The sequence below is a fragment of the Nyctibius grandis genome, chromosome 1 (genome assembly GCF_013368605.1).
Source record: "Nyctibius grandis isolate bNycGra1 chromosome 1, bNycGra1.pri, whole genome shotgun sequence".
NCBI lineage: Eukaryota > Metazoa > Chordata > Aves > Nyctibiiformes > Nyctibiidae > Nyctibius > Nyctibius grandis.
This window is the reverse complement of record NC_090658.1, coordinates 86087987-86100421: the sequence shown is the minus strand read 5'-3', so window position 1 is coordinate 86100421 and position 12435 is coordinate 86087987. Positions and strand designations below refer to the sequence as shown.

The 12435-nt window shown below is 36.8% G+C and overlaps 1 protein-coding gene across 7 annotated transcripts in view; it reads left to right on the top strand.

The window, feature by feature from the left end:
• KLHL32 (kelch like family member 32) overlaps positions 1 to 12435 on the top strand; it is a 97535-nt gene that overhangs the window by 15629 nt on the left and 69471 nt on the right. For 5 of the 7 annotated variants that reach the window (XM_068406296.1, XM_068406332.1, XM_068406317.1 and 2 more), the window contains exon 3: positions 8425 to 8532. The exons of the other annotated variants lie outside the window; for them this stretch is intronic. In XM_068406296.1, coding sequence (XP_068262397.1) covers positions 8425 to 8532 — 108 coding nt within the window. The remainder of the gene's footprint in view (positions 1 to 8424; positions 8533 to 12435) is intronic. 7 annotated transcript variants of the gene reach the window in all.

Genomic DNA, 12435 nt, shown 5'->3' with positions numbered 1-12435 from the left:
CAGTGATTGACATTATGTGACATTTTCTCTGGGAATTTATATGGAACTTTTTCAGAAGTATCATTTAATGAGCCTCTTAATCATATTTCATGCAGTTGATATTGATGGATATGTTTTTCAGTGTGTGAAAGACTGTAGAGGACATGGCTGATGATTGATTTAGGATAGACAGGCTTGAATTGGCAGGAAAACAAAGCAAAATATAACATGCTAGTTATGAGAAGAACAAGCCACGTTTTTACATGCAGTAAGGAAACATTCACATATTAAACTGGTTATTTGGATAAGTATATGTTAAATATCTAGAACACAGTTGGTATTTGATGTGGATATTGTCATCTGTCAAAGTAGTGTTTTGGCTCCTGTTAATACATTCTGAATAATTTTTTGTTGTTGTGATAGGTGAACATAGCAAAGAAGAAGTAATGTTGCTTATGTAATGAAGGATGAGAACATGGAAGTTAAGAACACCTAAAGGTTAATTCAGGAGTAGTAAGGGGATTAAATAGATTATAATTTATTTATTTAATATTACTGTTACACAAACTGCAAAGGAGAATGTTTTGGCCTGAAAGAGTTTATAGTCCAAACAGATAAGATAGTCTCAGGACTGGATAATTTCAAGTTTGAGTGACCTATATACAGATAGGCTTAGGTCCTAAATCAGAAAGAGTGCATGACTGAGCTGTTCCATTGATGCCAGTAAGATTTCTCACAGGCTTAAAATTACACATGCAATAAAAAAAATCTTGAGGTATCACATCATACCTGAGTTCCCTGAGCAGTGTAGGAAATTGATCCAAGATCTCTGAAGTGTTAGTTTACTTTCTTCACAGCTTTTCTCATGCATGAGATGAGAAGTACGATCAATTTCTTGTAAAGAAAAAGATGTGAAATGGGTGAATATAGAAGTGCATATACTGTGGGAAGTTAATTTGAATTAAACACTGCACTTAATGAAGATGCCTATCTATTTTATAATAATTTTTAAAAGAACTCAAGCAATATCATTGTGAAACTGTGTAGGCAGAAATTTGAGATAACAATTCTGCTCTTCTAAAACAATGCTAGATGGTATCATTTACCTTAAAAATTCAGTGCAAGAAGATAAATAGCTAAGGAAAACCTTGGCGATTACATTGATAAGTTCTTTACCAATTAGTTTGCTAGATAGACAGAATAGATGTTTTCTCACATTCAAAATTATTGTGGGTTTTTTTCAGCTGTAAGTATATATATATTTGTTTTCTTCAGACATGTTTTCGGATTGGGTGGAAATAAGTTAAATAGTTAACATGACTACAATACAAGTTGTCTGGTGCATTTTAAGTTTTTCCTACAGAGCTCAGCCTCGGTAATAAGAGGCTGGGTGGGATGGTATACTTAAGGTTTAATTTATGGTAAGACTGATAAAAATTTTTTCCCATAACATTTGACCAGAGTGCTTACAATATAGTTAATAAGCAGCAGGAAAAGTAGGAGTGAGTTTTTAACACAGAGCTCTATACTGACATAGAGATAAGAAAGCTCATGTGCATTGAGCTTAACTCACTCTTAGTTCGTCTTGACTTCCTGGGTGTTCATCTTTTTGTGTGTGGTGCAATGAACAGCACTACAAGAATGCTAGTTCACTCTGTGCCGACTTTCTACTCTCCCTCTCTGGTGGTGATTGTGAGGAAGTGCAGCAAATGCTTACACACTTTATGGTAGAGAATGTGTCAGATTTCTGGACAGCCACACAAGAGCAACAGCTGAAGGTAAAGGCAGGCTCTTGTACCTTAGTTGCAAAAGCTTTCAACTGCCAGTTAGAGTCAAGGATGAAAAGTGACAGGGTAGGCTGAGTGGGAGATGGAATGAGTTGAGATGTTTGCATTGTGTTGTGCAAAACAAGTTTGCTGAAACCCGATGAACATCATGTGAATACAGCTTTTAATGGAGGTGATTCTAAAGTATCCCAGGACTTTATTCTTGTGCTTGCTGATCTACCGCAAAGTCTGTGGTTGAACAAAAATTTGTGTAGTTCAGAGCTATGCATTGGTGGGGAGGTCCAAGTGTTTGTTTTGTATTGTAGCAGACTTGGAACTAGACCTGCTGGTAGTTACCAAAACAATATTTGAGAAAACAGAGGGAGGAAATTTGGAAATGTTGCTCTTTGGGTTACTGTAGATTGCTGTAGTAAGCTCAGTTTACTTTCTGTTTTTTGAAAGCTTAGATTTATTTTGGAAGTTGCATTTAGAGTTGAATCAAAGAAAAATGGATAATGATGAATGTCTCTTCACATTCTTGCTGAGGGAACTTAGAGGTGATTGCTATGCAGTGGAACCATGTACTTTATTCTTAGGAGAGCCAGGCTATTTCTGGAAGGCAGTAATTTAAATAGCCGTTTGCTCACCTCCCATTTGGAACATACCAGAAAAGTCAGCTAGGGGCTGATGTAGCTCCTAAGAGATGACCCTAAGAAGGTCACAGAATCACAGAATGTTAGGGATTGAAAGGGACCTCGAAAGATCGTCTAGTCCAATCCCCCTGCCGGAGCAGGATTACCTAGATCATGTCACACAGGAATGCGTCCAGGTCAAGATAGGCAAACTGAAGGCATTTTGTGTGGATTCAGCCTCTCATAATCGGCGGTCTGTAACTTAAAGGCCCATTCATCTAAGGCTTTTAAACTAGAAATGACTATGTGCAATTCAGAGAAGTGAAAGAAAACTCTGCTTCTTATATATAGTAATCTGACACAGGAAAAAAAACTTACAGGTGCAAAGATTTCTCAGTTTATTATTGCTGTCTTTGTTCGTAGCTTTTATTCCAGAAATACCCATCTGTGGAAGTTCTTCTGTTCTCCTAAAATGAATACGCTAAAAGGACACAATTAATCTTATCTTTTCAGTTCTCATTCTTGAGTTTAGTTCACTGAACCCAGTACTCTTAGGATTAAAGTTTTCGTCTATTTTAGGCATCTAGGCTAAGCTAAGTGTTTAGACTTCATCTACAGTTACAGAGTAGAAAAGGTATTTCATCCCAATAAGTTCTGTAAATTGGTATCTAAACATGCCTATTTCTATCTATTGATTACCCAGAAAACACTTTCACTTACTTTTGTTATACAGCTGCCTAACTTCAGATACCGTTATTACAGGCCCTGATGACAATTTCCTCTCCTTTTCTCTCAAGTTTCCAGGTATTTTATCAATTTTCCTTCTGTCCAGTATTTAGCCAATGTATCATATTATTGCTCATTTAATGACTTTATTAATTTCCTTTAAACATCTCTTAAACGTTAAACAGGTTTTATGCAGATTTAAATTAGAACCCAGTGGTTACCTCAGGGTTAAAATATTTTTTTTTATTTTTATTTTTTTTTAACTCCAAACAGGAAGCTTATAAAAGCTCAATAATAAGAATTCCAGTTTGTTTCCCCAGGTCGTAGCAGTAAATTACTTATAATTTTGGTCACTGTATTTTTTTTAATAGCATAACCATTTGTTCTTTTTATATTCATTTACCTGTCTCCTGAGGCTGCGTATGTTTTATGATCTGTTTCTCGCCTTTAAAAGGCCATTAAGTTGCGTGGAATTCACTGAAAGAGTTTACTTGTGTAAAATATCGTACAACTTGGTGAAGTTGTTTTGTGATGATTTACTACTTACTATGCCTGACATGGCTGTAAGATTGATGTGTACAAATGAGGACAAGCTCATTACTCTCATGGATATGGATCATCTGAGTAAGAAAATGACTCAAAGGCAAGGAGCAATTTTGTACCTCACCATTGCAACAGTGAGCAATTTGTATTTGGGGGATTTTGAATATCATCTTGTGTTTCTGTGACCCCGGTGTCTGTTCTTAAAGTTGTATGTTGTGAAGGACGCTACATGTTGCTGCAGTGCTGCATCTTGACTTTTTTTTTTTATCTCATTTATACTTATTTTAACAATAATACATTATTCTGATTTGGTGGTGTTTTACACCCATCTTGCATTTTGCTTTTGAAAGCTAAGCAGCAGCAAAAGCTGAACGTGGAAAGTTAAAGCCAATGACTGTGTTAAGCATCCTTTACTCAGGCTGTTCTGCCCGGTTACATGAGATCTGATCACATCTGAGCCTAGTCACCCTGTTGTTGTGTGCCATTCAGTTTTGAGCCCTTGTCGTGTTTTGTGTTCTATGTTTGCAGAAGAAACCATTTAGAAAGGTACCTTTTGCTGCTGAGGGCAAAGTAGTGAAACTGCAAGTGTACAGTGTATTAAATGCCTACCAACTTGCCACATTTCTTTGAAGTAAAATTTTCGAGAATCTGAGAGTTGTTTTACAGTTTGATTATTTTTATCCAAGGATCATGTACTTTGTTTGCTTTTTCCTTTGGGAATAGTTCTCTAGCTCTGTTTCTGTTTCAGGCCAAGATTAGAAGAAGAATGGAGGGTTGATTCCTCCATTCCTCCTCTTTTTACAGCTGGTAAAGTGTCTGCCTGCCCAACAAACATGAGGCCATCCTAATTTGTAGCTTCTTAAACAAGTGTGAGCTCAGGTGGAATTCCACAAATGGAATATATCCACTTGTGGCAGGATGTTGATCTCCGAATTTTGGAACAGTTGTCACAGAATGGCAAGTGGATTGTGCTTACTTTTCTTTTGGGGAATTGATTTACTTAATTAAAATGTTGACTAAAACAGCAGAATTTAAACAATCACTTTATTTCCCACAATGTTGGCTCGTTGGCTGATTGGATGACAGAGCAAGACCTGGATATTTAAAGGAACTGGAAGAAAGGATGAGTCCTCTCACCAGTGGATTTTATTATAAAAGGGATCTTTGTTTAACACATTGACAACTTGTACTGCCCACTCTCATGAAGGTCTTGGATGAGAAATTAGGCATTTTCAAAGAAGATTTTATTTTGTCCAAGCAGAAGTATTTTAAAATAAAGCATTAGCATTGTTGAAGAAAATTAGTAACTAAAAATTATTAACATTTCATGCTTAGCCAAATTTGATAACTTTTCTGGTAAGTTTGACTTTGAATTATGCACTTGTCCAAATATTTTATATTTCATTGTTTTTCTTGTCTGTCACTTGTACATCGACCTGAGATGTTTATCTTATTGCGTTGTTTTTAACGTACCCCAGGGGAAAATAAAGTAGGCTACTAGCCTTGCATTAAAAGCATGACTGATGGATCTATTTAAGCTCACAAAACCTCAGAGCGTTTTCAGAGATGCATCTGAAGTCAGAGCTGACAGCCCACCTGTAACTCCTTCTCCAGGTATCAGTGAAGTCTCAAGCCAGAATTTAATGATCCATGTCTTTCTACAGTTAAAACTATAATATTCAAGTACAGCAGTGCAAATTAAAGACTGAGTTTGAGCTCTATTTCTGCCTATGATTGAACAGATTTTTTTCATGCCAGATTAAACCTTTAAACTATCAGGCTGAGAAGGAAATTTGCCTACCGGTGAAGGCAGTGTGGATCACTAAGCAGTACTAGGTTCTTCTGTGTGGGAGACTACTTTACTGGAGGCTAATCCGGTTCAGCTGAATGTGAACTGTCTGAGGACCATTGCAGACCTTATCTTTCCATTACATTCTTTGGCCTTGCCCCTGAAAAACAAATGTAGTTCATGCTTAGTATCAAAAACTTCCACAGAATACTCGGAGGATAGCATGAGAGAAAATCAACTCCATATGGCAGATGGCACGCAAAGCCATAGTCCTGTGGCTTACTGGCAGCTACAGTTCTGATAGCTCATTGCACTATTAGACTATGCCTGTGCTAGTAAATAAGATGCCTAAGGGCTTGTTTTCTGGCCCTAAAAGCAACTGGCATAGCATGGCTTGTGTCCATATGGCTAAACCTTCTTCCCTCTGCAAACAGATTGGCTTTATCCATGCTGTCTATTTGGAACAGCCACTGCTTGGGTTATCCCCTGAACCATAGTCTGGGCATTGCCTGGGAGAGTGCCAGTTAGCAGGGGGTCAAAGCTGTCCTGGACTCTGTGTTCGTTAAATGCCGTGGATGATTACGGACAGTGACTGAGTTAGCGGTCTGATCCTGCTGAGTGTACTAAGATAGGTGTAGTAATAAACACTGTGTAAGGACCGTGTTGAAATTTCTGTGATACAACAGAACAGTTTCCTAAAAGTAAATTTAGTAAGTCTACACAGAAAAACTCTCCCAGTTCTTTATAAAGTGATTCATGGTCTACAGATGAGATTTAGTTAAGTGTTTCTTTGTATCTGTAAGTGTAACCCATTGTGTAGGACATCCAGCCCTTGATCAGAATAGGAACCTTATTAGTAGCCACACTGTTTTTTAGTGGTTCCTATGTACAGGTAGGCAGTGTACAGATAGCTGCGTAGAACAGTCAGAGAATGCAGAGCCTGCAGGATCTTCTGTCACTGAGCATTTCCAGCCTTTCTGTAGGTACTCTGTGATGGAACTGAGTGAACAGAATGTGTGCAAACCTTTCCCTGTAAGAGCTATGTAGGTAGGTGTTGCTTTGAGACTTGACTCTTTATTCAGGAATTGATGTGGAGAACAGAATATTGTCCAACAAGTTTGTTTAGTAGTGAATTTCTGAGAAGAGAAGCTTCTCTCTTCCAGACACAAACTGCAGACCTGCTTTTGCAAGGAGCAGGTGGCTGATGGATACCTTGCAGCTCCTGGCAAGCCCTGAAGCTTCACAATAGCTGTTAGAGCTCATTTGATACATCTCAATGACAATGAAATGTCCAACTCTGATTACATTTTTAATGGAATTAGAAAAGTGTCTGAACTTGTTAGAAATTTTTTTTTCTGTCTAGATATATTTCATGGCTGTGTCTTACTACATTTGTTTGATAAACCTTTTAAACTTTTTGATGCTTCTTTTCTGTTGCCAGTTTGGAAGAAGCCCTGATACCACTTTATTGAAACAGAAATTGCAAAAATACAAGGAGTGACTGCATGATAAATATCGCTCTTGCTTATACTGGATGATTTCTAGGCAACAGATTTATGTCAAATTATGGCATTTTAATGATGAAAATGCTAACATTTTCAGAAGAAATTACTTATTTGCAGGAAACACTCAGTTCTTGAAAGAAGCCACTTGGGTCTAGGTGAACGTTATGTGCTAAACTGTTAGAGGGGGTAGGGCTTATTTTTTCCTTTAAACTCGGCATTGCATGGTGGACAGCTTGCATGTATGAAAACCAGCGTTCTTGTTGACTGCATCAGCTTCTGAGGGTATCAGCCAGAGATGAGACAGAAGTAGAAGAGGGTGTATTCATAAGAAGTGCTCCTTTACTGGAGTTCTCCAAGGTGAAGTTTGGTAGTCTCCGTAGAGGCATTAACAAGTTTGGCACAAAACCTACTGGGAATAAGTTTAGACTCTCTTTAGCAATGACAGATGGTAGAACTGTTCAGTTTATTTGTTCGCAGTTTGCTGCCTAAAGACTGTGAGTGTTATATTTTGTTAAAAAATGTGTGGGAGAGTGACAAAGATTGCTTTTCTGGAAAGGTATTGAACTGGAGAATGGGACTGATAAGAGGAGGGAAGGAGTGGTAAGTTGGGATACTGCAGCGGGAGTGCAATTTGGGAGGGAAGAGTGAGGCGCAAAGACAAGAGTCTAAGTTTAACAGGGGTGGGAAGAAAAAGATTCCTACAAGGATCCAAAGTCCAAGTAGGGTTGCTTCAGTCCAGGGAAGCACTGAATGATGATCTGGAAAGTAAGACTGGCTGAAAGGGACACTTGCTCTCCTCAATGTTGTTTTCAGGGAAGTTCCACAGCACCTGGACAATCTCAGTTTAGGTTTTATGGGGCAATAACAAGTAAGGGGAAGTTGTAAGTTTAGGTGACTGCATCTCCATCCTTGCTCCTCATTCAGTGACTTGAGTATTACACTGTTCACATTTCAGTCTGAGGTGCTTATTTGGAAACGATTGTTTATAAAAGATGGTGTGCTAACTGCCCCTTCTTCTTCTACAAGTAACTGTGTATAGCTTATTGTTCCTTCCTGTATATAATGATACTATACATAAGTATGATTTCTAGTGGTGCTTGTGCAGAATTTTTTTTTCCTTCTGGAGTCTTTATCTTTTTATTTAATGATACATTATTGTGTGACTGTTTCCATTAATTGCACCTGAATTATTTAATTAGGAAGTATATATACATGGACGAAAGGGATTTGTTTCAGTTTTTCCAGTATAAGATTTTGTATTTCTTTATTGATAACAGGACTCAGTAGCAAGATTGATTGCTATGGTCTTAGTATTGAAAACTTGGTATAGATTTCATTCTAACTTGCAAGTCTGTTGCTATTTAGAATTCTTATCCAAGGAAAAACAAAGGTTAGTGAAGGTGTAAAAGTCAGTCCTGTTCTTCCTGGACCTTAACTGTGGGGGTTGTTTTTAATGGTTAATAACATTTCTTTTCTTTCCTTAGGCAATGTTCAGTCTCTGCATGGTTGAAAGCGAAGCTGATGAGGTGCATTTGCATGGTGTCACAAGCCTTGGTTTAAAACAAGCACTGGACTTTGCATATACTGGACAGGTACTGTACAGTCCTTCAAATTAAGAGACACAAATGAAAGCAAACTGCAATAAAAACTGAAGATGACCTTTACAAAGGTACTAGAAATTATTTTTCTTGTGCACTGCCCTGTAAAAGGTCTTTTGATTTAACAGATCTTACTTTAGATATACTGGGTTTTTTTTCTCTATAGAGGGACTGTCTAATAAAAACACTGTTTATGTGCATTGTTACCAGGTAGTGAACCATGTAGGACTTGTATGCCTCTTTTATGGTGGCCTGACTATTCATGAGAACTTAATGTGAGTTGATTCTGCATGCTAAATAAATGTATAGAAAGGAAAGATTACCCTAGGTGTTTTCCTAATAATAAATATTTATAAACTCTGCTGTGTTTGACGAATTATGTAATTGAGGGGAAAACTATTCTCTTACTCTTTGGACAGATGCAGTCCAACCATCTTTGTAAATGCCTATAGGTACTCTACATCTTTACTGTAACACTTTTTATGATTGCAGGTTATGTGTCACATTATGTTACTTCAGAAAATGTAGAGTGGTGCTTGTCTTCCTGCTCCTCCCCCCTTCCCCCCCCCCCCCCCCCAAAAAAAAAAAATGACATATCTGTACACTCCATGCTTGGACAGTGTTGCTCTATGACTTCATCTCAGTTCAGAGTCCATGGATAGTAAGCTCTGAACTTCTTAACATCCAGCTATTTTTGCTTTGGACTCTAAAATTATAGATAACCAAACTATTTTTGGAAATACTGCTAAAACAATTTAATTTATTGATGTATATTTGTTTATTAATTAATTTTGAAGAGGAAAGCTTAAATCCATATTACATTATTCTGGAAGAGCTGTTGGGTTGTACAAATTTAAGGCATCTGTTTCCATACTGTGGATTGAGTATATGGCCTTAATTTTTTCAAAGGGAATTAAGTAGAAATAAGGAAAGAATTTTTTTTTAACCTGTTTTGAAGGAACTATTTTTATCACCAGCCCACACAACAGTTATACTTTAGCATTGGCCTTAGAGATTAGCACTTGAAATTTCTGTGTTTCTGCTATTGTGGAAAACATAACTTATTCAAAGATTTCTTTCATATAAACAAGAGACAGAGATGCCATGCTATATTACTGAATTGGCTGAAGATCTCAGTATATGGCTTGTCCTCAGTATGCTTTTTGTTCTGTCAACTGAAAGTTTTGACATACAAAATCGAGTGTTTCCTGTGCTGTGGAGCACCTGTATCATCTTAAAGTCATTTGAGACTATAAATTGATTATTCTAAAAATAGAACTCTTATTGCTAAATAGAAGTATCCAAAAAATACTTTCCAAAGCCAATTTTGAGAAGATGGGTTGTAACTGATTTCTATCTGACCCATCCTGCCTACTGTGAATAGAAGCACGGTTCCCTGTCTTTCAGTAAAATTCAAAGTCTAATAAACCTGTGTAAAATATGTTGAGAACCCTGAAAGGATGGATTTGTGGTTTTTGTAAGCCAACAACCCACCCCACCTTGCTTCCAGGATAGTATCCTCAGCTCCCTAGTAAATATGTGCCTTCTATCCTTGATCCTTTAGAGACTTTTGAGTCTTTCATTTTCGGGTATAATCTACTTTGAATAAATCAGTGGGCTTCACGTTAAATATACGTGTGCATGTATGCACAGTTGCTCATATATAAGTAATTATAGGGCAAAATTTGCACTCTGTCGTGTCTATCAGATACACCAAGTGCTACTTCGAAGCACAGAGAAATGACAAGGATTCTCTAGGAGTTCTCTTATAAAGATGCCTTTGAAGCATAACTCAGTGATATGTGGGTCTGAGAATTAGCAATGTCAAATTTTCCCTTTTGTTCTTGAAATTCTCTTCTGGCACTGCATTTATGTGTATTGAGTATTGCTTATTTACTGACTCAGGCTGACAGAATCTGGGTGAACATTTCAAGGTAATGAGTGGGAGTAATCCACAAAGGCTATTAATAAATAACTGGATTGCTGCATGCACACATCAGAGAGAGTTCTGAAAATAGAATTGTCTTTAGTTTGGGTCTGTGAACTCTCTGTTTTTTTTAAAAAAAACAAAAACAAAAACAAACAAAATGTTTCTTAGTAATGCAAAACTCATTCATGCCAATTGCAACCTTATATAGCTCTGAAAATGTAGGTATCAAGACATGATCTGATGTGCCTTTTAAAAGTGAAAACCATGAACTCTTTTTTTTTTTTCTTATTTTCGTTTGTTTTTTTTTAACATGTTTGGCCAAAATGTTAGTGCAAAAAATTGAAGTTTCTTTAGGTAACACTGTGGGACTGACAACAATTTAGGGACAGTCCTAAGGTATCCATGTCTAAACAGATAAATATTTAGTTTCAGCTTTCTTCTCTTTATGTAGTAACTCAAATGTAACTTTCTGTGTAAAATAATATATTGGAGACATCTGGTGGAAATATTTAATATTGCATGATGGCAGTATTTGATGCCTGGAGTTTTTGGAAGTCATCAAAATTAAGAAATTTAATTTTTAGCATGACATTGCAATCTGAAATGAAACTCTATCATCCTTGCATTTTTTTTTTTTTTTTAATTTGAAATATGCCTGTGGACTTAAAATACCAACTTTGTCTTCCTGTCTACTTAGGCAGACAGTGCCTTATCATAATTAGTGCTGGAAATATTTTGCTTTTAAGGGAAAATTGATTGTTCAACAGAAGAAAAGATTGTAGTAAAACTCAAGTTAAATATAAATAATATCATAATTTCAGCTGAATCAATCCATTACTACGGTCCCTAATCATCACAAAGAAAGAAATGTTGGTATAGAAATAAATAAAAACTAACAAAAGGAACAGCAGCAGAATTTGGTTTTGTTCTATGGCTCTCAGTAATCCTCTAATGAAATCTTTGGCAAAAAAGAGTCTTAAATACCTGCCATCTTGGCCTTAGGCATTTTACCATGTACTCTCCATATTCAGAATTCAGAGATACAACTCTGTTTCTTGTAGTTGATGTATCCTTTCTTCATAAAAGGGCTTTAAGGTCATTCTCTCTTTTACTTCACAGCTGGCAGCAATAAGGCCAGGCCAGGGTCTCAATGACTAGGTTACTCACCCTTCCTCCTCACAGGGTCATTTTGCAAATGATGTCAGATGTACATTGGAAGGGAAGTGATGAAGTAGAATCAGTGCAGGAATTACATATTTTAGGTATTAATACAGAGAAACGGTTCTTGGTGCAGGGTTTGGAGCTCACAATTCCTTCTAAGTAAGAGTCTTAACCACTGTGTTAGAGAGTTACGGGCACTGTTACCTGCTCTTTTTGACTTTTTCTTTGTTTGTTTTTAACTGTTCTGTTACCAAGAGACACAATCTCATTTGGAGGAATGGGATAACCCCTAAATAGGCCAGTGTAGTTGGGTCACTCATCATTGCAAGAAAAGGTGCTTTTGATCAGAAGAAAACCTTTTGGCATTTGAAAAGTTTCAGTGCTGAAACCAGGCGCTCATAAGTGTCATGGGACTGAATAAGTGATTTGAACAGAAATTTTGAGGCTCCTCATTTTAGATGAGGCTCTTGAGTTCCTCCTCAAATTTAGGTCCAGCAAACTACATCCTTTGTGTTGATCTTATATACATATATAAAATCTAAGTGATAGCATAATTTGAATCAGCTGACAGGCACTGTGGTACAGTTTCAGGAAAGAAGGATTGTGCAAGAACAATGGGTTTAATTTGCAGTAGATGATTGTGATCCTAATTCAACAAAAATACAAATACACAGTTGGAGTCCTATGTATGCCAAAATGCTTCTCTGATTTGGATCTTTTTTTTGGTAATTATGTTCTATCAGTCTATGGTAATAGAAATATTTTGCGTTTAGATAGAATTTTGTTTGAGGACCTCAAAACACATT